Source organism: Phodopus roborovskii, unplaced genomic scaffold (genome assembly GCF_943737965.1).
Source record: "Phodopus roborovskii unplaced genomic scaffold, PHOROB, whole genome shotgun sequence".
Lineage (NCBI taxonomy): Eukaryota > Metazoa > Chordata > Mammalia > Rodentia > Cricetidae > Phodopus > Phodopus roborovskii.
The window spans coordinates 39,917,674-39,943,118 of NW_026126410.1; the positions used below are offsets into that span (position 1 = coordinate 39,917,674).

General features: G+C 39.2%; 1 protein-coding gene across 2 annotated transcripts in view; it reads right to left on the reverse strand.

Moving 5' to 3' along the window:
• Nucleotides 1-25,445, reverse strand: part of Marchf6 (membrane associated ring-CH-type finger 6) — a 61,037-nt gene that overhangs the window by 24,938 nt on the left and 10,654 nt on the right. For both annotated transcript variants that reach the window (XM_051182611.1, XM_051182612.1), the window contains exons 2-12: nucleotides 17,611-17,707; nucleotides 16,800-16,873; nucleotides 14,100-14,243; nucleotides 11,470-11,542; nucleotides 9,238-9,406; nucleotides 7,467-7,656; nucleotides 5,735-5,796; nucleotides 4,972-5,004; nucleotides 3,439-3,490; nucleotides 2,238-2,296; nucleotides 112-192 (exon numbers count right to left, since the gene is read on the reverse strand). In XM_051182611.1, coding sequence (XP_051038568.1) covers nucleotides 112-192; nucleotides 2,238-2,296; nucleotides 3,439-3,490; nucleotides 4,972-5,004; nucleotides 5,735-5,796; nucleotides 7,467-7,656; nucleotides 9,238-9,406; nucleotides 11,470-11,542; nucleotides 14,100-14,243; nucleotides 16,800-16,873; nucleotides 17,611-17,707 — 1,034 coding nt within the window. The remainder of the gene's footprint in view (nucleotides 1-111; nucleotides 193-2,237; nucleotides 2,297-3,438; nucleotides 3,491-4,971; nucleotides 5,005-5,734; nucleotides 5,797-7,466; nucleotides 7,657-9,237; nucleotides 9,407-11,469; nucleotides 11,543-14,099; nucleotides 14,244-16,799; nucleotides 16,874-17,610; nucleotides 17,708-25,445) is intronic.

A 25,445-nucleotide genomic window follows, 5' to 3' on the forward strand; every position in this document is an offset into this window, starting at 1 on the left:
AGTATGAATGGCTTTGCCCCTCCACGCTGATTCATTATTAATGAATGCTATCAATAAGAACTCTTTGATAGGAATGGTTTTATACCTCCATGCTGAATCATTAAAGGATACATGACAAATTATCAGTGTGATTGCTAAAAGTATATACCCAACAATCGTCGTGATTAGACCTTCAAAATGAGATGCTTGGACCTGAAAACAAAACAAATAAATAAAATAAAACTTTCCCTCATGGTTGATAACCTGATTTATAAGCATAATAATAGAAGGTAAACTTGATTCAAGATATTTATAATTTAAAACTGAACTCTCCTTTATAAGGTATCTTCAAATCAGACTCTCTCATTTTAGACTGCTAAATATTACCAGAGACTGGAGAAACAGCAAAGAATAACATTTTATCAAGAGTCAAGATGAGAGCGTGAATGACATTTCCCCATAAGACAATCTTAACAGCCAGCCCTTATTCCCACTACAGGTGCATTTTAACTAAGGACTGACCGCTAGCACACTGCCCAAGTCACCCACCCAACTGGAAACATCCTGACCACATCATCTCATACCCTTAGAAGTAGCTGTTTACATTTCTCTAACTTTCCATAAGTGTTCTGGAGACTTGCAGAAAGCAGGAGTTTGGAAAAATTACAACATTTCTTATTCCTATCTTTTCATTTCCTGAGTTATGGATAATAAGTAGCAACAGTTTAAAATGTTAGTACCTGCCAAAACCACTTATCTTGGCCTTCTAGGTTCTTACAAGCAAACAAGAGGTATCAGAGCACTAGCAGATAGTGGGACATTCTCAAAAGTGACCTCAGAACACAAAGAACTAAAGACCCCAGTCAGCTCTTCCCTACAAGAGAAATCCTCACAGAGACCATAAATTAGCCCTACTCCAGGGATCTTTTGGACTTCCAACTTAGCACAAAAGGCAGTCTTGTTCATGGACAACACTATCACTATCTAATTGCTATCAGGGTCAGACATGCACACACCTTACTAGTAAGGAGCTGGGGGACAACAGAGTTACAGAGGTTCGTCTTGTCCCTCCATCCTGGTCCTGCAACCGCCTCAACCCTAAATAAACATACTGAGACACTATATTAACTATAAACTGTTGACCTATGGCTAGAGCTTCCTTTGACTCACTCTGTCTTAATTATTAACCCATTCCTATTAGTATTTCCATATGGTCTTATCTTACTGGAGAAGGGTCTGGACCTACTACTCCTTTGTGGTCTACATGGTGACTGCTATGGCAAGCCCTCTCTGCCTACCTTTCCCAGAATTCTCCTTGTCTCCTAGTCCTACCAATCTTCCTGCCTCACTGGCCGAACAGTGTTTTATTTATCAACCAATAAGAGAAACATATATACAGAAGGACAACCACCATCACATCAGGCTACTAGCATGTTTGTCTAAGCTATTAGACATTAAAATGTTAGAAAAAAAGGTAGCAAGAATCTATCCAAATACTTATCCATCATTAGGAAATGACAAAATATAAAATATAAGCAAATTCTTGACAAAACACTATAGTCCATTACCCCAAGCCAGTCTTCTATTCCTTTTTTTTTTTTTTTTTTTTTTTTTTTTTTTAATTGATAAATATACTGATCCTTTCCAAAATTCACTTTGGACGGGGAAAGGGACCGAGAGGGACACACAAGTTCATAAAGTGAGAGAAAAACCTATGGGAAACTTCTTGCCATGTGCCTCAGGCCCTGACATATGATATGCTACTTCCCAAGCAACTGTTCAGCTTTAAACAGAAACAAGACTGTGCTGGCTAACTATTCCTTTGCACAAGATACACTGAGAAATGAATTCTTGAAAAATATTCCTTGGTGGACAGGAGACATGGCTGAGCAGTTCAGGGCACTTGTTGCTCTTGCAGAAGACTTGGGTCCACCTCTCAGCACCAGTGCAGTGGCCCTCAAGCATCCATAATCTCAGTTCCACAGGATCCAATAAGATGCATGTGATGCACATACATGCCAGCACAGCATTTATACACATAAAATATTCCTAGCCAGGCGATGATGGAGAATGCCTTTAGTTCCAGCACTTGGGTGGCAGAAGCAGAAGGATCTCTGTGAGTTCAAGGCCAGCCTGGTATACAGAGTGAGTTCCAGGACAGCCAGGGCTACTCAGAGAAATCCTGTCTCAACATGTATATATTCCTCAGAAAATAACAAACTTGTGGATAAGTAAGGTTCTGAAAATATTGTACTCACATGTTCCTCAAATCCCAAACCAACGAGGGAGAAATGACCAATGTGGTAAGGACAGAATGCTAAAAGGGAGGAGAAAATGTATAATTAGAACAATGAGCACTCTTTACATAATGCCCACTGAAAGAACCAGGACTTTTTGAGAAATGGGAAATTCGGAGGATAAACCAAAACTATACCTAGTTAATAGGACCCTGTCAAAAGGACAGGGGAACCATTCTGAAGAGGGTATCTATCACTGGCATTTTTAAAGAGATGACATGAACATTACAACCACCCAGTGACCCAAACTGATGCCTTTCTTAATATACAAACCTTCAAATAACAACCACAAAGCAAAAAGGCAGTAACATGAAAAGAAACTAGCCAAAAAAAAATCTTTAAAATTCCAGAATTTCAAACAATATTTGGCATTTTTGCAACACCTGAAGAGGACTGATACAGGCACTGGATGAAAGGATAATGGCCACTACACTAAAATATCATTCCAGAGTTCTTGATGTAAGAGAAAATGAAAAATTACAGAGGGTAAAAATGGATAAAATCATGTACCTCTCTTCCTATGTCACATTCGAAATCAAAGTACGTGCCCAATCACCTTGTCAAAGAGGGCTGACCCTGACCTGATTAGGCCCTTTAACCTGACTTCCAGGTCAAAAAGCGTGGTGGACCAGGGATGAGGTAGAGGATGTGAGGAAAGTAGTCCTATGGGCATCAACACATGATACTGTATTAGCACAGTAAGAAGCAAAGAGAAGAGTATTCAACTGTGCAGTAATGTGTGCAGATTATTTGGATCTTTATTCAAACAAACCAACTATAAAATGGTATTTAAGGTTACAATTTACAGATTGTTATGATGGATTATTGACAAACAATGAATTCTAGCATTAGATGACACTATAGTTAAATCAGAAAGTATAAATTTTCTCATTAAAAATGTTTATGCTTCTCTTTTCCTGTTCTTAATAAATTCTTATTTCTCCGTGGTAACAATAAACATCCTAATAGATAAGTAGGGCAAAGGATGATTCAAACACCGAGTAAAAGTCAGGGAATCTACTAAGGTCTGGCTTCTAAATCCACACTGCATGTTCCTTGATACTCCTAGGGCACAAATGAAACAAAAGCCTGCAACAAGACTCCTAGAAAGGCAAACTTCTATCATGATACCACAAAAACTAAAAGCTCAGGTACAACTTACCAAAAACAAGAATGAACAACGTATTTAAAGACACCACCCAGAACACGTGTTCCTACAGGAGAAAGCATTAATAAGAGTCAATAGTATCTCATGCTTAATTGAACAATTTCACTTAGCCATAGCTAAGTCCTGAAAATAACTAGAACTGATTTTTTTTTTCCCCTCGACACAGGATTTCTTGAGGTAGCCCTAGCTGTCTTGGAACTCACCAGGCTGGCTTTGAACTCAGAGATTTGTCTGCCTCTGCCTCCCCAGTGCTAGGATTAAAGGCACTGACCACTATGCCCAGCACATTTTCATATCTTTACCCATTAACTTTAAAATGTTGAAAGCAGAATCCTATTTTACTCACCTCAACCTCTGACTACACCCCCCTCCCCGCCCTGGAACTGTGTAAATGATGTTCCTATCTGACATGAACAACTTCTGCCATACTCATGAAACAACAATGAAGTAAAGGATGTATTTGTGTAAACAGCAAGAGACAGATATTATCTGGATTTTTATAACATTGCTGGGGCACTGGATCATGCAATGCTCAAGCCTATGCTTCCTCTGGGCTTCCTGTTATTGCCATGTTCCTATCTGTGGCAGTTCTGCTTCTGTATGTAGACAAGACCTAATCTACTGAAAAATCCAAAAACAAAAACAAAAACAAACCAAAAAAAAAAAAAAAAAAAACAAGCAAGTTTACATTACATGACCTGAAAGTGCCATTTTTCCTTTAAAGAATAAACTTCTTGAAAGAATTACCACTCATTTAAAGACAGACCTTTACTATGTGTGTATGTGTGCCTATCTGTATGCCTATGTCTGTGTCTGTGAATATATGCACACAAGTACAGGTACCATGGAGCCCCAAACTGTTAGTGTTGGATCCCTTAGAGCTAGAGTTACAGGAAGTTGAGCCACCTGACATTGGAACTAAGAACCAAACTTGGGTCCTCGGACAGAGTAGTGTGTATTCTTAGCATGTCTCCAGCTCTACCCACCTACTTTTAAGTTGTAGCTCTTGGGGTACTGAGATGGCTCATCAAGTAAAAATGCTTGCTGTGAAACCTAACAACCTGAGTTTGACCCCAGCTCCCACAGTGGTAGGAGGTAACAGATAACAGACTTTGGCCTCCACATACACTAGTATATAAACTTAAAAATTAAAGACCATGAAATAAAAAAAATGAAGACGGAAGCTTTACTCCTACAGAAGACTTCCAGATAAGACTATGGCTCTCTCCTGTTTCTTGCTCTGTTCTCGACGGTACAGGCAATAAACAGGTAAGACCCAACTTCAAACACCAAGTTCTTTTAACTACTACTAACTTCAGACTTTTTAATTTTCAAATATTTAGTAACTTTATTTTTAAGTAACATTCCTTTAAATATTTCTAGTACTGTCAACATACAAAATATACTTTCAGATATCAAGTAATCAAAGCCAAAGGGTTTTACTACAAAAGAAGAACACTTCAAAAATTTGGAGTTAGGGATAACAAAGACAACTCAATTCTATCAAAAGGATTACTTCCAACTTACCAGAAAAACTAGTGATCCATCAAGTCCAAGCATCTAAAATAAAAAATAATAAGCATTAATTTAATATGCAGTAGAACCTTCTTTCCTATCAGTATCATTAAACATGATTTCCAATCATTACTTTCTGAACCTACCATTCCCAGACTGTAAATAAATAAATAAATAAATAAATAAATCTGTGTATGTAAGCATTAAGGCACTTCGGTCTGAGCAGGCAGAGGCTTATGTCTGTGCTCCCAACACTAGGGAAGTTATGGCAGCTACTGAGACAGAGAGTAGACTGTGGCAAAGAGCTGGCAGGTGGAGCTCAGTGAAAGAACACTTGCCTAGCGTGCCCAAGGCCATGGTCTTTATGCCCAACACTGTGAAAACAAAAACATATGCATTCTGAGTTCCTTACATTAGAGAGAACCAGTCATGACTTCATTATAGAATTACATTTATTTTTTTTAATTACAGTGTAGAAATACTATTTAAATTCTACTTAATTTTCCACAATATCAGGTCAAACTGCCTCCATGGAGCAAGATTTGTATTAAAGGCAGAAAAACAGACCTCACTGTTATCATCTTTACCACATCTGTACAGCACTTGGTTTTTTGTTTGTTTGTTTTGTTTTTGTAGAAATTAAGTCCTGGCTAATCATTTTCATCAAATTTAACTATGAAATTTGTCTTTATAGCTAAATTTGCCAAAACTTCAAAATACACGTTAGGGTTAAAACACAAGGGCATGTGACAGTGAAAACGTGAAATGTTCTTACTCTTTCCCAGGTAAGCTCTTCAGCAGCCCGGTCCCACTCTAAAGCATTCCAGTTCATGTCATCTGCAAACACAATTGCAAATTCAAGATGACGGACAGACGTAACTATGACTCATGAAAGCCACTTTTAATTATAATCTGTTGACAAGTAAAACCACACTTCAAATTTTATCACACATAGTTTACTTACTAGGTTGTAAGTAACACATAAGATAACCCTAGACTGTGGTAAGCACTAGAAAGTTAATAAATGGGATTATGTGGAAGATGATCTAATCGATGTGGGTCAGAAATTAATCTGGTAGTTTTGAGGAAAAAGAAGGAAATTGAGGGATTAACTTTCAAATGAATTAGTAAATTAGCAGAGGACCAAAGTATAAAACTCAGAGGCCAGTTAGTGGTTAAGAACTCAGGTTGTTCTTCTAATGGACCCAATTAAGTCCCTAGTGTCACTCATATCAGGTGGCTCACAACTGTCTGGAGTCCACTTCTAGGGGATCACCCTCTTCTGGTCTCCATGTCACAGGACACACAAATATAAACCCACACGGACATACACATACATGCACAATTAGAAATAAGTATATAAATTTAAAATGTAAGAGCTGGATCAGGTGGTACAGAGCCTGTAATTCTATCACTCAGGAGGCTGGGGCAGATGGTCAGCAAATTCTGGGCCAACCAGGAATACACACCAGATCCTGTGTCAAACAAAAAGTGCAGGGGGGTGGGATGCAAGGCAGACAGGGATTAAATAACAAATGAGGAGGAGTGTGCAGTCTGGGCTGTGTTTTACTCAGGACTTAAAAGCAGAAGAGTACTATGAACACCAGATAGGGCAAGAACAGGAATGAACAGAGACGACTTGGGAGCTCCGGCACTAACCAAGTTGCAGCAGTGACCACCAAGCACTAGAGCACCAGCACCAAGAATGGTTTTCTCAGAACCTCTGATCTTTCCCTGAGAAAGCACACTGCTCCCATCATGACTTCTGTTTCTTCTCAGCTGTCAGGTCTCAGCCAGAATGTTACTCTGAGCCTCCATACACACCTGACACAAGGGTATCTCTTCTTCCTCCTTCCCTAGACTAGAACCTCCCAGAAAGGTAAGCCCACATTTTGTTCACAACTGAATACTTCGTCTCAAGTGTCTGACACTATGAACACATACACTAGAAAGTGGACAGGCAACTAGCTCTGACATCGGAACCCAGAGTTCCCACTGACAGAAAATGAAAAGGTAGTTTCCAGAGGGGCACCTGGACTGTAGTGTACACTTCAGGAGGTCTTTTTCATTGGAAAAGTACAGCAACTCCATGGAAGCAGAAAGAGGGGAAAAAAAAAAAAAAAAACACAAAAACAAAACCACAAACAGGAAATTCTATACCAAGTTCCTTCCTCAAAACATGGACCTGGTCACATGTTACCATTATGGTTTTTCCAACCATCTAGGGAAGGGAGGGAAAGAGGGAGGGGGAGAGAGGGAGAAAGAGAGGAAGAAGGGAGGGAGAAGAAAGATCCTATGTAAAGGGTAGAATATACAAAATATTCCATTTCATAAAAGGCATATTTATGCACATATATATTCGTAATTGCTAGCTTGTCAAAATAGAAACAGGTCACAAACAGAACTCTGACACATACTAAAACGTGAAAACACTACTTTCTTTGTCATTACTCTGGGTACGAATGACTGAGTCCTGAAGAGTGAGCAGGGCGTGCAGCAACCACTACCTTGGGCTCCATTGTTGGCATCAGCAGCATCTTCCACACCCGCATCGTCTTCCTCCTCATTGTCCTCCTCTTCCTCCTCTGCCTGACCATCCTGGGCATCAGGGTTCTCACCCAGCACTGCATTCTCAGCCGCTGGGTGAGCTGGCTGGTCAGCAGGGGCGTTTTCTATACCATTTCCTCCTACAGGAGCCTAAAATGAAAGAAAAGCCCAGGATTCACCTACGTGGCTAGCTTTACTCTAATTCCAAATCATATTTTACCCTGCAAGAAAAACAAAACCAGCAAACAAAGACAATGCCACTAAAGTTAAAATAGAAGTATCTTTCAGAGTCATCTCTTTTAAATGTATCTCATTTAGGACCAACTGAGTACATAACAGTATGAACTCACTTTTCAATGTACACATTTCAGGAAGCACTATAGTGATATGAGATAACGCTCTTGTTCACTGTAAAGATTTGCCACTCATATTGGTTTAGTAAAACATGATTGGCCAGCAGCCAGGCAGGAAGTATAAATGGGGCTACCAGATGAGGAGAATTCTGGGAAGAGGAAACACAGAGATACAGTCGCCAGCCAGACATAGAGGAAGCAAGATGAGAATGCCTTACTGAGAAAAGGTACCAAGCCACATGGCTAAACATAGATAGGAATTATGGGTTAATGTAAGTTGCAAGAGTTTATTAGTAATAAGACTGAGCAATACACCACACAGTTTATAATTATTATAAGCCTATAAATTTATTTGGGACTGAACGACTGTGGGAGTGGGTGGGACAGAAACTTCTGACTACACTATAGGGCTGGGGAGGTGGTTTCTGGGAACAAAACAGTTGCAACACAGGTGTGAGTGAGGACCTGATTTTGAATTCCCAGAACCCATATAAAGCATTTTTACTTCACTTAGCATTTGATGTGTGACATTCTTGGCTCTACAATTTCCCAGAAGTCAAGATACTAAAAACCTCTTGCTATGCCTTCCTGTTAACAGACTGCCAAGTACCCTTGTACGTGAGCAGGTCATCGTCACTCATATTATTTTGTGTGTGCACGTGCCCACATACACATATCTGTCTGCACATGCCATCTTGCATGTGTGGAGGTGACAGGACAACTTTTCTCTGCGCACTGTGACTTCTGGGAACTCCAAAGTAAGGTTATCAGGCTTGAGGGGAAGCAACCCTTCCTACTGCGCCATCTGACTCATCATGTTTCCAACCTTTGATAAAGTTCTTCCTCCACAGCAGAAAAGACAAGGAATCTCACATGTGAAGACAAGGGCTGGGATAGGTGTAGAACACTCCTAAATGTTGTGCCACATGTCAGAAACCTAAGGAAGTCGTCTCTCGGTATGCATGCGTGTGAAAACATGTGCTATGTAGCCCTGGCTATCTTGGTACCCACTGAGCTCCACCTGCCTCTCCTACTGTTCTGGATTATAGGTGTGGCCACCACTCCGCTATATGTAGGAAGTTGTTTCTTACCTTGCAGGCCCAAGTTAAACTGCTGGCCCAAGCACAGAGAATAGAAGAGTGTTTCAGTATTCCCACTAACTCTTGTTCCCAATCTAGCAAGAACATTACAAGGCAGAGAAACACTCTTTTTGACTTCCACAGTCCTAATCCCCCAAACCTTCCCGAAGTCCTCTTCCATGACATGAGTCATAGAAAGGCTTTTCATGAGGCACATGCAAGCCAAGGGTTTGGATTGTAGACAGTGAAAATTACTTTAGACATTGTCCAAGAAAGATATACTTAGAGTGCGGGTTTACCTCATTTTGGTGGTGTCCAGCAGCATTGAAGGGTGGAGCAGCATGCTCGAGCCATATTGGTGCCCCACCATGGACTATCTGCTCTCGTAACCAGACCAGGCTGATGAATGCACAAAGTGTGCATGTCACCACAAAACAGCCCTGCAAGCAATCCGCCAACAAGTTTTCCCTATTTAAAAAAAAGAAAATTAGACACAACTAAATCCAAAGAACACTTGCGAAAACAATCAGAAAAATCTTAATTTTTCAGTAAAATTCAGTTGCTTCTAAAGGTTTATTTATAATGATATGGACATTCTATCTTGTAAGCTAGCTAATGTGTTCATTAATTTATATACTTATGTTACTGTATGCTTACCTTATATTAAATAGATATAAAATAACATCAGAATATATAGCTATCAACTATCTAGCCTATCCTTTTAGCAGGAGTGCAAGAAGAAAAAGAAAAAGAAAAATCCAGCGAAACATTCACAAAACCAAACATTGCATTTATACAACTTATTAATTAGGTGAGCAATTCTGCTTGATCTTTTTAACACAAATTTAAAGCTTACTCGACACAAAGTACATAAGTGAAAACACTCAGTCTGAAAGGTGGGAAGCTCCCCCAGTGACTGGTAAAACATCAACATAAAGAGGATGAGGCTGAAAGACTGTCAGAACACGGTGGACAGACAGAGACTCACAATACACAGCACAGAAACTCTTTACATAGCAAACCTAGTTTTAATGCTGGCTGCAAAAATACCAAAATAAATCCAAAGAGGGAGAGTGTGGTTCCTTTAGTAACCATACATGGAAATGTGAGATTTGTTAACACTTGGGAGCCTTTGTTCCTTCTTTTCTAAAGAAACTTATCGTTCACTATCAATGCCTGTGATTTCAGAATAACTCAAAAATACTGACAGACGTTAGAAAGTCAACTACATTTTTGTTCATGGTAAAATGGTTAGTTTGAAAGACTTCAGTCTAGCAGCCGCAGCCCATAGGAGTTCTTGTCTGGAGTATCTCCAAACCATCCCTTACTAAAGTGGACCCCTTATACCATCAAAATCAGGGTGAATTGGGGCTGAAATATTCCCTTTCCATTTCTTCCTCGACAAACAACAAACTGCTTCTTGTAGATTTTATATGGAGCCCTTTTCTCTAACGCCTTCCATCTGAACCAGCTTCATGTTTGCCTAGACCTGAGGTGAGGATGCCCATGTTTCTGAGCCTAGAAAAGGGCTGTGGGCTCCCACTATCCCAGTTTCAGGATGCTGCCCCAAGTCCCTCTAATGGAGAAGCCTCCATTTGCCTCTGAAGATGAAAGGCTGTGTGTATAAATATAACACCTCAGACAGACTCAGACAATTCAGCTCCAGGAAAGACACACGTAACTCAGGCAAGCTCAGAGATGAACTGCTCGACTAAGCCGAAATAAGCCCATGCCAAATCTGACCTCCAGAGTTATGAACAAATAAAATGGCAGCTGTCTAATACTGTAATGTCTCAGAACTATGTTTTGTGTAAATGAGATGGTTTGCCTGGAGATGACCCAGTTCATCTATACACAACACTGCAGTCACATGAGGTACAACTGCAGAATTTTCAGGAAAAGGTTATTTCTTGATAGAGAATATGTAATACTCTCCCTCTCCCAGCACTCTTCTGTGAGTAGTCTAATGAAGGAGGCAGTTCACAAGCCAGTCAACTGACATGCCAACACGGGCCCAGCAAAGTGCTAATGTCACGGGAAAAGAAAAGCTATAGTGAACAAGGTTTTAATCTTTTATGCTCAGCACACAAATCCAGTAGCAAATCAAATGGCATAAAATGTCTCATTTTTACATGTCCTCCCAACATTACAAAAAGGTTCCTTAAATCCTTCGGGTTTAAAGAAACAGAACTTAGACATACCAATTTCTACTGTAGCTATAACTGTCAGAAGGGGGAAAAAATGAACTGCTGTTCTTAGATGAATTTTCAAGCAATAGAATAAATACACAGGGTAGGTGTGGTGGCGCACGCCTTTAGTCCCAGTGCTTGGGAGCAGAGAAGCAAATGGATCTCACTGAGTTCAAGGCCAGCCTGGTCTACAGAGCAAGTTCCAGGACAGCCAGAACTATACAGAGAAATCATGTCTCAAAAACAAACAAACAAACAAACAAACAAACAAACAAAAAGAGTAAGTACAAGAGGAAAAGCACCTCCCACTGCCCAAGTTTCACTCCCATAGTCAGTACTCACGTTGACAACATGTCTAGCGGCAGTGTCAGCAGTGAGCTCACGGAGCCAGTAAACAAGCACTTGTAGATGCGGCCTACAACAAGGGGACAAGGGCACAGTCACAACTAGCAATGTACACTTGAAGCTGACTCAAGGAAGCAGAGGTAAAGTGGAACAGTACGGACGCCAAAAACACAAGTGTTTTTATTCTGTGTAGGCCTGAGTCTCACACTGGGTTTTAGCTTTTGTTGTTTTGTGTGCGTGTGCATGGTTGTCTGAGTATGAGCACCCACATACCATGGTTGCATGGAGGTCAGAAGACAATTTTCTGGAGTGGGTTTTCATACTTTACTACTGTGGGTTCCAGGGATGAAACTCAGAAGCTTATATGACAAATGTTTACCTGCTGAGGCATCTCACTAGCCTCAGCACATTACTTCTTAGCCAGGCAGTGATGGCACCACACACCTTTAATCCCCGCCCTCAGGAAGCAGGGGCAGGTAATCTCAGAGTAACCAAAAATAAAAACAAAAAAAAAAAAAAAAAAAAAAAAAAACAACAACAAAAAAAAAAAAAACCCAAATCTACTTTTTAAGAGCACAAAAATATTAAGTGAATAGTAAGTTCTCCATGACAATGCTGGCTGATCTCTGGAGGACCAGACTGAAACTAGGGCCTCACACATGCTAAACAAGAGCTCTACACTGAGCTACATCCTTAGCTCTCCGTATCTTAGACTGACATTAATTTAGATATTGGAATGGCTAGATTAATGATAAATCATAACATGAAGATTGTTCTTAAATCTAGAACTACAAAATCCAGCAACTATTCATAATAACAAAAGATTTCAGTTTGGGAAATGAGTGTCTTCAACTTGAGAAGCTTCTTTAGCACGGAGCATAACCCTATGACCTTCAGGGACCAGTGAAATGGCTGACCCTGGCAACGTCTGCTCACCTTCTTTAAAAGTTTCAAAAGATCTCAAAGAATATCTTAAACTATGGCCTTGGAGGGAAAACACAAGCATAAGAGAATTCACAGTCATCCTTTACTCTCCTATTCAGAAAGTAGAATGGTTTTTAGTGAGAAAGGTAGAACTTAGAGAGAATGTGGTAACAAGACCACATAGAAATGAACTAAGGAAATTCCAAGTTTTCCTTCTCAACACTTCTTGCACATTAGTTTAAGCATTGTCCTTAGTCACATCAAACATTTTCAATGAGTTCAGTGGCTTCTTTTAAAGGTAAAATCAAAAATGGCACAATGGAAATCACTACATAGCTATATAAAAGGAAGCAAACATGCTTACAGTAAATAAAACTAACAAAGCAACCATCAGTCAATAGATAAATTGGTTGGGCAGCATTAAGGCTCTTTAAAACTCTGGTGTATACTAGGAAAGAAGGATGAGGAACAGAATTAAAAGGAAGAGTCTGAGGGCTGGAGAGATGGCTCAGTGGTTAAGAGCAATTCCCAGCAACCACATGGTGATGCACAGCCATCTATAGTGGGATCTGATACCTGTTTCTGGCATAAAGTTGTACATGTAAATAGAGCACTCATATATATATAAAATTTAAAGTCTGTAAGAGTATGAATTATATGATGCACATGTGTGTATGGAAAGTTAGGACAGAAATCAAGCTTGTTAGGTTGAACTCCAATGTTCACATCTGCTAGACTGCACTGGTCTGCTGATTTTAGAAAGGCATGTCGTCTTCCACCTTAACTGAATGATTTTTTTTTTTCTTTTTCATTTATGCATCATGTACACCAAGGTGGACTCCAACTGGGGATCCTCCTGCTTTAGTCTCCAGAGTTTAATAGGACTGAGGTGTGCATCATTTAAAAGTTTAAGGTGGCAAACATTCTGAACAATTCAGTCTAAGAAAGTGTATTTTGTTCTTCTGAGTATATTTAGGGGGTGAGGAATTGACATTTAAAAAACTATCATATGGAACTTTGCCACGGTCTTCTAGCATTCAACAAGCTGACTTTGTGTCTGGTTTTCTCCACGTTGCTGGGCACTCTGGGAGTATAATATCACCACACACTGACCACCATCACCACCCCACCTGGCCCTGGAAAATACGAGCCTGTTTTGGTTTGTGTCTCCTTTCTAACAGAAGTATCAATTCCTCATCTCCAATAACCTTACCTTGTAGAACAACCTGCTGGCAGTTACTGAAAGTGCCATCTCTAGCTCCCATACTTCCTTGTTTGTCTCATATTTGATCTCCTTTGTCCCCCTGAATTATATTGTAGAACTCACTGGCTCCACCTGGCCCACTGAGTCACTCTCCATCAGCATTTATGATTTTTATCTCCACAGGTTCTCAAGCTAGTTTTACTTAAAGAGATGTGAGGATGTGAATCACATGTATTTAAAACCCTTGAGTGTTTTAAAATCCATAGAATCATACCTATATACTCTGCCATTCATGAATTATCAATACTGCTCCATGTCTTTAAGAAAAACACCCTTCCCTCCTCCAGAAACTCACTGAAGATGTTTTCTAAACAAGGCTTTCCTAATATATAATATAAATCAAATAATTAAACATCATCCACAGTATCAAGCAATACAATTAAAATATTAGGCAATTATAAACTGTTTAAATAACTCCAGAAGAGGGATAAATACTCACATGCTGTAAGAGGAACAACTCCCAACCATGCAAAGGCCACAAGTGTATAATGAAACCAGTATCGTATTGCAGTGCCAATACTTGTAACCAGTCCAGCAAATATGTCTTGGATTGGTAGCCGTGAAGGCATATCTGGAGAATAAACTGCAAGAGGATTTCATGAGGACTCTTAAATTACTTAATTCACAAACACAAAGAAGAGATACTGTGCATAAGTATTTTTCGTATATACCACTGGATGGCAAATCGTTACAATAATACTACATTTATACAAGTTATTTATACAAACCACAACTAAAAATGGAAATGAACAAAAGGACACTGAGCAGAGAAAAAGCATCAAGAGGATGGGCTGTGACAGTCACTTCATGAGGAACCAATAGCACACTGTTGTCACTTAGCCAACCCTCCCCCAATTCTAAGGTCTTAATTTTCAGGTGATAAATTCAGACATACTAGGAAATTGTAAATCGGATGTGGTTCAAGAATAGACCCACATTCTAGAAAATATCTTCATAAGAATTGTTCCAATAAAAACTGCTATTTATTAAAAAGTTCTACTCCAGCCAGGAGGTGGTGGCGCATGTCTTTAATCCCAGTACTCTGGAAGCAGAAGAAGGTGGATCTCTGAGTTTGAGGCCAGCCTGGTCTACACAGAGTTTTCTAGGACAACCAGGACACACAGAGAAACCTTGTCTGGAAAAACAAATTAAACAAAAAGCTCTCTACTCCAGATAATATACATTGTCTTTCAAGCACCTATTACTCCAAAGATGTCAAGACAAAAAAAAAATTGTTATACAAAATCAATGATCTAAAATTTATAAAACAGAGCCGGGGGGAGGAGAAAAAATAGTAACTAAAACTAGACTGAAAGACAATGCTATATCTCAGATGCAGAGTGCTTGCTTAGCACGGACAACATGACAGAATTAACCCTAAGCAGCCAAAAAATAACAAAAACAAAACATTCAAGAGCAGCATCGCAAAACCATTCATTCACAAACTCAAGCAATCAGCCATAACAAATGGCAAGTCTGCACACACCACAGCTCACCCAGCCAGCTGGACACTGGGTGCAAAGGACAGTAGAGCTTCCAGAGAACGGTCTACAGAAGTACTACCCAGATGCCAGGAGAAAAGTAAGCACACAAAGCAAAGTGAGCTTTTGTTGGCCCCAAAATAAAAGTTCATAAGATATTTTCTACCAGTCAACTTCATAAAGACATCAAAGATCTAGTCCTAGTTTGCTATAAATCTTCACAAGTAGTAATGGGATTATACACAAGAGAAAATAAGGGTTATGAAGGAATACAAGTGGCATTTTTGCCGACAATGAATAAACAAAACACAGAAACTTTAACTATGCATGTTTGTCAGGTATCAAGTAAAACTAATCAGTTACAGTCGCTGTACCGAGAAGCACAAAAATCTTTTAAAAACCAGGTGCAATGTACAAGGATCCCAGCATGAAAACCTATGCTTCAAACTTTTAATAATTTGCCAGTATAGTCCTGTTTATTTTATATAAGAGTATTAATCAATAGGGCACAAGAACAATTAAAACTATAGACATCTGAAAAATAGTTACTGAAGCCTTACAACACAAGTTTGCTTCCCGAGGCTGGGGAGATAGCGTGCAAACATAAAGACCAGGGTTAAGGTCGCCAACATCCACACCATGCTGGGTAAGCATGGGAACCATGACCTGCCTGCAATTCCAGTACTAGAAAGGTGGGGGACAGAAGACACAGGAGCAATCTGGCTGGCTAGACTTGTTGAGATAAGGAGTTTAGTATTCAAATAAGATTGAATAATATATAAGGCAAGGATACCCTGTTTAGGTGTGATGGCCCACACCTTTACTCCTGGCACTCAGGAGGCAGAAGCAGGCCTATCTCTGTGAGTGTGAGCCCGGCATGTTCTACATAGTGAGTTCCAGGACAGCCAGGGCCAGTGTTACACAGAGGAGCTCTGTCTCGAATGAATGAATGAATGAATGAATGAATGAATGAATGAATGGGTGGGGGAGCTCCATATCCATCTCTGGCACACTCGATCACACTCACATACGCTTACGCTTACACATACACACACACACCCCCCACAGGCACACATACCCTTCTCCCCTACACTCACGTGTACCCACAGTCAAACACACAGACATTTCAAAAAGAGAAAGTGCTCTAGAACTTGCTCTTTACTGCTCAAGATAAACAGCACCAGATTCTGATGAAATCAAACTGGTTTTACAGAGATCATGTTTCTTAAAAGGAAGGAAGGAATGGTGACACATACATACGTTAAAACTGACAGGATTTCTTCTAAAAAGGACAGCCTAAAAGAAAATTAAAGACTAATAGTAGGAAATGAGAGCACATATAACGAGACAGGCCATGTGAGTAGAAAAACAAGTACCATAAACTGGTGGGTTTTCACAAGCACTATATACTTCTGTATATGTTTACGCTTGTCTTAACTCAGCAAAAACACAAAGAAAAAAGAACAGAGACTATAAAAACATGCCTGGGTGTATTAAATTAAAAGATGACCATTTTAAAAACATCCTTCTACATGGAACAGGTTTTTTCCTACTACTATTAGAGACAATGGTTGAAAATTAATGCTTTCAACTCTTTAAGTACCTTTCGTTGCCAGAAATAAAAGAAAACTGTAGTGAAAAATGTCAAAGAAACTTACTTGGTGTAAAAGCGAATCTGTGCTTGCATAATTCACAGTATTCTTTTCGACTGTGTTTCAACCACTGAACTAAGCTGTAATTACAAAGACATTCATGAACACAATATTTAAAATAAAGCCACATTAAGGTTTCATTAAAAACTTGTTTTTTTAATATTCCACATGTGTAATATTTTAACTTTTTATACATGTATATAACTTAACAGATAAATACAAACCAGTATACATTATATCAATAAAACTTGAATTAACCAAAATTCTAATCTCTTCAAAGCTAAATGAATACTAAGTAACAGTAAATAATCCAAGGCCAGCATCAGTTTTGATAATGCCCTCACAGGGATCACAGCTGGTAACCAGGTCTGAATTCCTGTTCTGCCCATGGCTTATGTGCTTAGGACAAGTCATTCAACCTGTCCATGCTCCATTTCCTCATCCATATAATAATGTTCTAGACTTTTCTTGCAAAAATGAGTTAAGATGTATAAAGTTCAGAAGTCCTTGGCACAGAATATTTAGTAAATATAAGCTATAATTACATGAGAAAACCGTAATTCTTCCCATAAACAAGTTCTCAATACTAGAAATAAACAATGGGCTATCATCAGCATATCTACAATATACCAAAATAACATGTTTGGTATTTAACTATGGGTATTTGCTTAGTCAAACTATGTATTTTGTTATAAATCTTTATATCAAAAGTTTTAAAAATAATGAATTATGGGTCCAAGTTCACTGTGATGATCATTTTTATTACAGAGATAATAAAATTGAATTTAAGAATTATACAGTTTTTCAAGTGACTTACCATTCTTGATGAATAAACTTAATACTGCCAGTACATACACAAGGATGATAAAGAGGTTTCTCGGGTGTTCCTTCTGACCGACAAACTCTACATATGTCTGATAACAAAGGAGAAAAAAATGGAAGTACCTTTGGTTACGATTTTTATACAGAAAGACTAACAAAACAAGATTTTGTGCTAAAAGTAAAATCTATCACATCAATCACTAGAATGGAGACCTGAAAACTGTGATGAAACTTTTATTAAAGGTACGTCAAAATCTAAGTACATTCCTTCAGAATGCATAAAGATGAGCTGTTCCTTAGAAAGTTCTGTAAATAAAGCTGAAAATAACAAAAACAGTTTAATTTATCTACACTTGCATTGCCCTATAACAAACAACCAAGTAAGCAGAAACAGGTCACCTAGCCACAAATATTAGTGTAATAACATTTTAACTTTTTTAAAGTCTAAATCCAGTCCTAAGGGTTATTAAACACGACAAAGATATCTGAGAAAGAAGGAACAATGAGGTCAAAATATAATGTCGTACATAAGAATGCAAAAATGAAGTCCATCGCTTTGTATGCCAATCTCAAAATTATTTTTGAAATAAAATTATTTCTAAAATTAGTTTCAGGGAGCAGGAGAGATGGCTCAGTGATTAAGGTCACACTGGCTGCTCTTCCAGAGGACTCGGGTTTGATTTCTAGCATTCATCTGGTGGCTCACAACTGCCTGTTTCAGGGGACCTAATGCCCTCTTCTGCCCACTGCAGGCTCTGCATGTACATGATACATGCAAGCAAAATACCCATACACATTAAATAATTTTAAAAGTAATTATGTTTTTTAAAAAGCCATGTCTGAGGACTTAAGACCACAACAGCAGAGGAATGCACAGTAGATTCCATTTCCTTGTCTCAGGTACAAGGAAGGAAACTGGAAGCAGGAGAGCACAGGAACACGTATGCACAAACACAATTAGGACCCAAGGAAGGCACCTCAGACAGGACCTGGCAGACTCTATCAGAGAAAGGGGAACCTGAAGCTGCTTTAAGCTGAAGCTCTAGAATCCTGCCCAAGGCTGAAGAGTCATTAACTATGGACAGCAATCCCTACCCTGGCACTAAAGGGCTCTAGGCACACACCTCCTGCCCTCCCACACCTGTGGCAAGCAAGCATCTAGGAGGAAAACCTCAGGAGATCTTCTGTATTCTCCTGCTCATTTCTCCTAAAAGCTACTCTGCAGTACCTCATACTGAAAATTTACTATTGCTACTAGTCTTTTCAGCCATCCCTCACAGCCAAGTGCCAATTAATTCCAAAGGCACCGTCAATGTTCAAAGGGGGCAAAGACAGCATTTGCTTCTGACTTCTCTTACAGGGAATTCCTCTCACCCAATGGAAAACAGCTGTAACTCTGATCCTTGCTTCACTAAGGAACTTAGAGGGCCTGTGATAGCCTTTGGATTAGAAGACACACAAGCTGAGTATGGTGGTGCACCAGTCCTAGCCATTTGGAATTATTATAGACTTTCTGGCTGCTCATTCTTGAATGACAAAATGTTGTTTATCCAAGCCAAAGAACACCAAACACTCAGGAAAATCTAACTGGTTATTCCACTACTTTCCCTGTTTACCAAGCAACCAGACAAGTCTCTTGGTCAATATGGAAAAGTCACACTCCCCTGCCCACAGAAGAGCTATCTCACAGCTCAGTTTCTGTGGCAGAGTTTAATGAAGTTGCACTCACTGCCCTTTCCTGCTTGGAGTTAGAAGTGATATGCATTCCCCTTCCTGCCTTTGAGAGAGCTAGAAGTTTAGCAAGGCCCCCTCTGTGAAAATGAACCAGGATTACCCATCACCTGTGATCCAGGTTAGTCACTCCCATAGTAGAAAGTGCAGCCAACACACAAAGGTGACACAGCCACAGGAGCTTATAGCTGAACTATGCTATCTACAAGTACCAGAGCCACTAGCTTTAAAATTATCAGTTATCCAGGAAGGAGATGAATGCTGCCCAATGTCCTACATATCACCACCACAATGAGTACTGACACAGGCATTCATTACTGTAGATCAACCAAGGGGACAGAATGATGTGAGTTAATACAGGTGGCTCAGTACCAGATATGGTTCATCAACAGCCCTCCTTTGACAATGCTCCATGGGTACATGATCCCCCTCCCCCCTCCCCAAAAAGCAGTAACAAAGACAGGCTCACATGAATGGGTAACTGCCACATCACTCACCCTCCAGGGAGGAACAAGATGACTGGTCAGCTACCAAGTATGGTTTGGGAAAGAGCAAGGATGGAACTGTGGTCAGCAAGAGACAAGGGTAAGAATGAGTGAGGTAGTGAGGTCAGAACTACCTTCTAGCAATCCTCTTTAACTCCCTGCTGAGCCAGTTTACAGAGGGTTCTTTTTTTTTTTTTTTTTTTTTTTTTCTTTTTCTTTTAAGACAGGTTGACTTTAAATTCAGCACTCTCCTGTGACAGTATCCAAATGCTTGGCTTATAGACAGAGAACACCACATCCAGCTTACAGTGGTGTTTGCAGAGGGCACATGATACAACATACTGGATGTTACCACAGATTTAAAAACATCCAGCTGTTGTTCTATTAAAGACAACTGTAAATATAAACCAGGGATGGTACCACACTCCTTTAACCCCAGCATTCAGGAAGCGGAGGCAGGTGGATTTCTGCATTTGAGAACAACCTAGTGTACACAGCAAATTCCAGGATAGCCAGGACTACATACATAAATGGACCATCTTTGAAGGAAGGAAGGAAGGAAGGAAGGAAGGAAGGAAGGAAGGAAGGAAGGAAGGAAGGAAGGAAGGGAAAAAGAAAAATAATATAAAATTTAAAAAAACCTCTTCTCATCAATTTAGGGGATTTGGAATATTCAGTTTTATGAAAATAATATCACATTACCATAATGAATATGCTATTTAAGTAAAATTGAAAATGGTTCCCCTTCATTTTCTAATATAACAAAGCTCTTCCAGGTGTTTAAGAGTCAAAACCTCAGAAGTTTGAGAGTCAGACAGGGCTAAGGGGATAGGTCAGCAGGTAACAGCATGACTCACAAGTCTGACAACTGGAGTATGACCTCTGGAACTCACATAAAAAGCTGCACACAATCACCTGCATCTTCAGCTCCAGCACCATCACCTGTGGGAAGCTGTGTTTGCAGGGCTGCAGCCCAAGAAAGACAGCTTCCCACAAGCACCTGTGTAACAGGATGGGTGGTAGAGACAGGACAACTGCCTGGAAGCTCACAGACTACCTAGCCTGGAGTACATAGCATAATAGCAGAAACAACATGAGAGCCTGTCTCAATAAGGCTGAATGAAGGCAACAATCAGCTCCTCAAAGTTATCCTCAGATCTCAGAACATTCACTGCTCACTTTGTGTGTGTGAGAACAACACATTTTTTTTTTTTTTTTTTTTTTAAAGTTTGAGAGCCACTGTTCTTTAGTAATTGTTCTGATACTTTTTTTTTTTCTCTTTGAAAAAGGGTGGGGGTGTCAGGTAATGGCAATGATTCTTTCCAAGCAAACATACATAAAATTATTATTAAGGGCCTCCTACACTTAAACTAATTCTATGGGAGAAAAAGTAAGGTAACTGCAAACTGCTCATGAATTTTGTTTCAGAACCATGGAAATTGTTTTTATAATTACAAAACAAAGTTACATCAAAATGGGAAATAAGCAACTCTTAAATGAAAACACAAATTAATAAACCCAAATAAAGCATGTCATGACTAACCACAAAAAAGAAATGAAGACATTAAGACAGCACTATGGAGTTGGTGAGATAGCTCAGCAAGTAAAGTACTTGCTTTGTACACTGGATGTACTCATGTAAAAGAGAGAGAGAGACAGACAGACAGACAGTCAGACAGAGACAGAGAGCAGACTCCACAAAGCTGTCCCCTGATCTCCACACACAGTGTGCCACGCCCATGCCCACAGATACACACAATAAACAAATATAGTTAAACAAAACAAAACAAACAAACAAACAAACAAAAAACCCAAAGAGACAGACAAACCAGCAAGGGCTGGAAAGATGGTTCAAGAGGCTAATAGCATTTGCTACTCTTGTAAAGGACCTGGGTTTGGTCATCAGTGCTCACATTAAACAGCTCAAAACTCCAACTCCAGTTCCAGGGCATCTGACAATTATGTGGGTACTGGCACACACAGGTGCACATTTATACAAGCAGGCACACACACATACACCAAAATAAAAATCAATAAATCTTAATAAAAAATTAAAGCCAGCAATATACTCAAACATCCCTAAGAGACTATACTCTAAGACGGGAAATGCAAAGAAATTCTGTGTATAATTAACTGTTACTACAAACAATAAAAAGGCAGAATTTATATAAATAATATTTGTGGTCATTTAGAAATTTATAGGTCAGAGGCTACAAGAGGGCTCTAGTATGTGGCTAATCTTAATGCATACAAGATAATAGGAAAACTCACATTAATAATTTTCTTATCTCACTAACTCCCCCCCCCCAGCCCTTTTCTTTAGCACGATAAACACTGTACTGGCAATAGTTCCATCAGGGGAAGAAAGAGAAAACATTTTAAACAGTATTCACCTCAACGTTACTAAAAGTCAACAATCTAATTCAACTTCTGCCACCGAACCCAAATGCCACATGAAAAGAATGTGATCCTAGCCCTCCCTCAGCCAATGAAAGCCCACAAGCCATCAACCACCTAAATTACCAAGTACACAACCCACCAAAATGACTTAAAGGGGGGAAAAAAAAGAAAAAGGTTTATTGTGACTACAACTACCACAAATAAAGAGCCACTTTTCTCACACTCTGTGGCTATCAGGAAACCCTAAAGGACAAAGCACCCACTACTAACATCAAAGGGAGTCAAAGGAGGAGGAAGACTTTCACTTTTCCGCTGGTAGCATGGAGCTGGTACCTCTTCTACCTGCACATCATAAAAACAACCTGTTTAAAACAAAACCCCAAACATTTTAATAAGAACCAGAGGCCACACACAAACAAAAAGTATCCACAGTACAACTAAAAAATCACTCACACCAAGCCTAAAATAAACCACAGGTTAAATGAAAACCACAACCAATAGATGGTAATATCACAGCCATCATAAAAATGACTCTTAGCAACAAGCATATTTAAAAGACAGAAAGACCAAGTTTTCAGAGACAGAGAAGATAAAGAAACCTGGGTAAATTTTTTAATAAAAATAAAAAAATTACTGGAAAAAATAGTGAATTTAAGATTCAACAATAGAAAATTCTCAATCTCAATAGCAAGAAGACCTTAGTCACTATAATAGAGTATATAACATTTTTTGTCAACAGAGCATTGGGAGAGAAAGGAGGTGGAGTAAACAATGTTCACAAACAAAACTCCTTATCCACAGGAAACAAATACCAATTATAGTGATTGTTTGAAACTAAGAACAAGGTCAAATCCTTCACACACTATACCTTTCTCTACATGCTCAAATAAATGTAGGTACACTCAATCAAACACACACACACACACACACACACACACACACACACACCAGTATTGAATTTATCCCCCCTCCACACACACACACACCAGAATCGAATTTACCATTTGTTCCCTTATGCCACTTTTATTGTATAAAAACAACGACAGACAAGATCTCAAGTAGGAAAAAACACTAATGGGATTCTAAAACATCACTGTTTCTCACCAGCAATTAAGAACTCTTTTAACAGTTATATAATGAAGTATAAAACTTCTAATGCAAGAGGTAGCCTTCTTTGTTGCTAAAAATAAAACTTTTACCCAAGTCAGTACCTTTCCACTAGCTCCATTTATCCTCAGGCGTATATTCAACTTATAATTGGCTACTATGTGAACAAGAGCAGAAACAAGAACACACCAGGAAATTTCCTACATACCAATTATAATACCCAAAATTCTTTAAACAGGTTTTAAATTTTTAAGAAGCACACCAAGTTAAAAAAACAATTATATTCTACAAAACAATTAAAACAACCACATTTCCACTAACATTATGGAGACATAATAAAAGAAAAAAATTGTTTTTAATACATCCCATACACAGTTTCCCCTCCCTCCAGAGAACAAAAAAATTAACTGTGGGGCTTGACACACATCTTAACTGGATCACAGGAAAAAGTAAATTAATTTTCTATTCTGTCATGGTGTTTTTTTCCTAAGATTTAGTCTATATTTATGTGTGTTCGCCTACGTGTATGTTTGTGCCTGCCACTGGAATTAAGGGTGATTTTAAGCCTCCTGTAGGTGCTGAGAACCAAATGTGTGTTCTCTGGAAGAGCAGGGAGTGCTCTCAACCACTGAGCCAACTCTCCAATCCCATACTCAAGGATCAAGAGACCTTTCACGAATCTGTTTATTGTGTATGTGAGCATGTGTGCATGTACCATGGACCTCCTATGTGGAGGGCAGAGAACAACTTACAACAGTCAGTCTCTCCCCCCCTCCCCCCATCATGTGGATCCCGGAATCGAGTACAGGTTATCAGCTTTGGTGGCAAGTGTCTTTTCCTGCAGTATCACCTTCTTACCTGTCTTGTCATGGTACTTCTGAAAATAAATCCAAACAGATGTTTTATTATCCTCAAAGCCTATCTTAAGACATTAACTGCCTTCTGATCTCAGGTATCTTTTGTGGGAGAACAAGAGTGCTGCTATTGTTTTGAGATAAAGTTTCATGCAACTCAGGCTGGCTTCAAATTCACTATATATATAGTTCAGAATATCCTTGAATTGTTGATCCTCCTGACTCCACCCTGAGTACCCCTTTTTATATATTATCTATTTGTGTGAGTGCATTCAGGCATGTTCATGCAGTGGTACTCAGAGACCAGAGGAAGACATTGTACCCCCTGGAGATGGAGTAACAGTGATCGTGAATTGCTCAAAGTGGGTTCTAGGAACCAAACTCTAGTCCTCTGAAGGAGCAGCAGCATTCTTAACTACTGCACCGTCTCTCCAGCCCCATCACATGTGTTTTAACTCATATTTGACAGAACACACTAAGATGGTATCTTTACCATCTATTCCTTCAACTTTATTATGCTCTCCCGTCCCTACAGCATTTTTCCCTGAAGTAAAATGCATCACTGAATATAGACTTAATAATAACTATATAATACAGAGGCTAATCAAAAAGATTACTAGACAAGCTGAGCATTTCTAAAAAATGTGCCAAGTTCCTATTCTCTGCAAATTATGTTTGAATTCTTTTTATTGAAGACTTAGTAAGAGTATAAAAAGTGTATGTGTGTGTAAGCATCGTGGCCAGAGGAATACCTCAGGTATTAGAGTATTGCTAGGTATTCTTCTGTCTCACATCTGTCTTGCCAGAAAAGCAATGGGATTAGACATGCCACCATGGCCAGCTTTACTTGGTTCTGGGGGTTCAGACTCAGGTCCTCATGCTTACATAGCAGCAAGCATGTTACTTACTGAACCATCTCTACAGTCCTGTTTTCTTTGAAAATTATTTATGTAAGATGATCTGAAGATCTCTCAGTTCTCCTTTTGATAAATGTGATGACTTCAGAATTTACCATTACTACTAATAGGCTTTATTTTATAGGACAGTCAGACTTACAGAAATTATGGAAAGAGACTGCAGAAAATTCAGCACACAGTATCTCTTATTATTAATGTCTTATTAGGATTTGTTATACCTTCTTAAATGTAATACTGATACATTATCATTGAAGTCCATTGTTGATTCAGAATCCCTCAGTTCCTATCCTGTACACGCCACACATACTTAGTAGGCATGTCTCCTTGGGTTTCCTT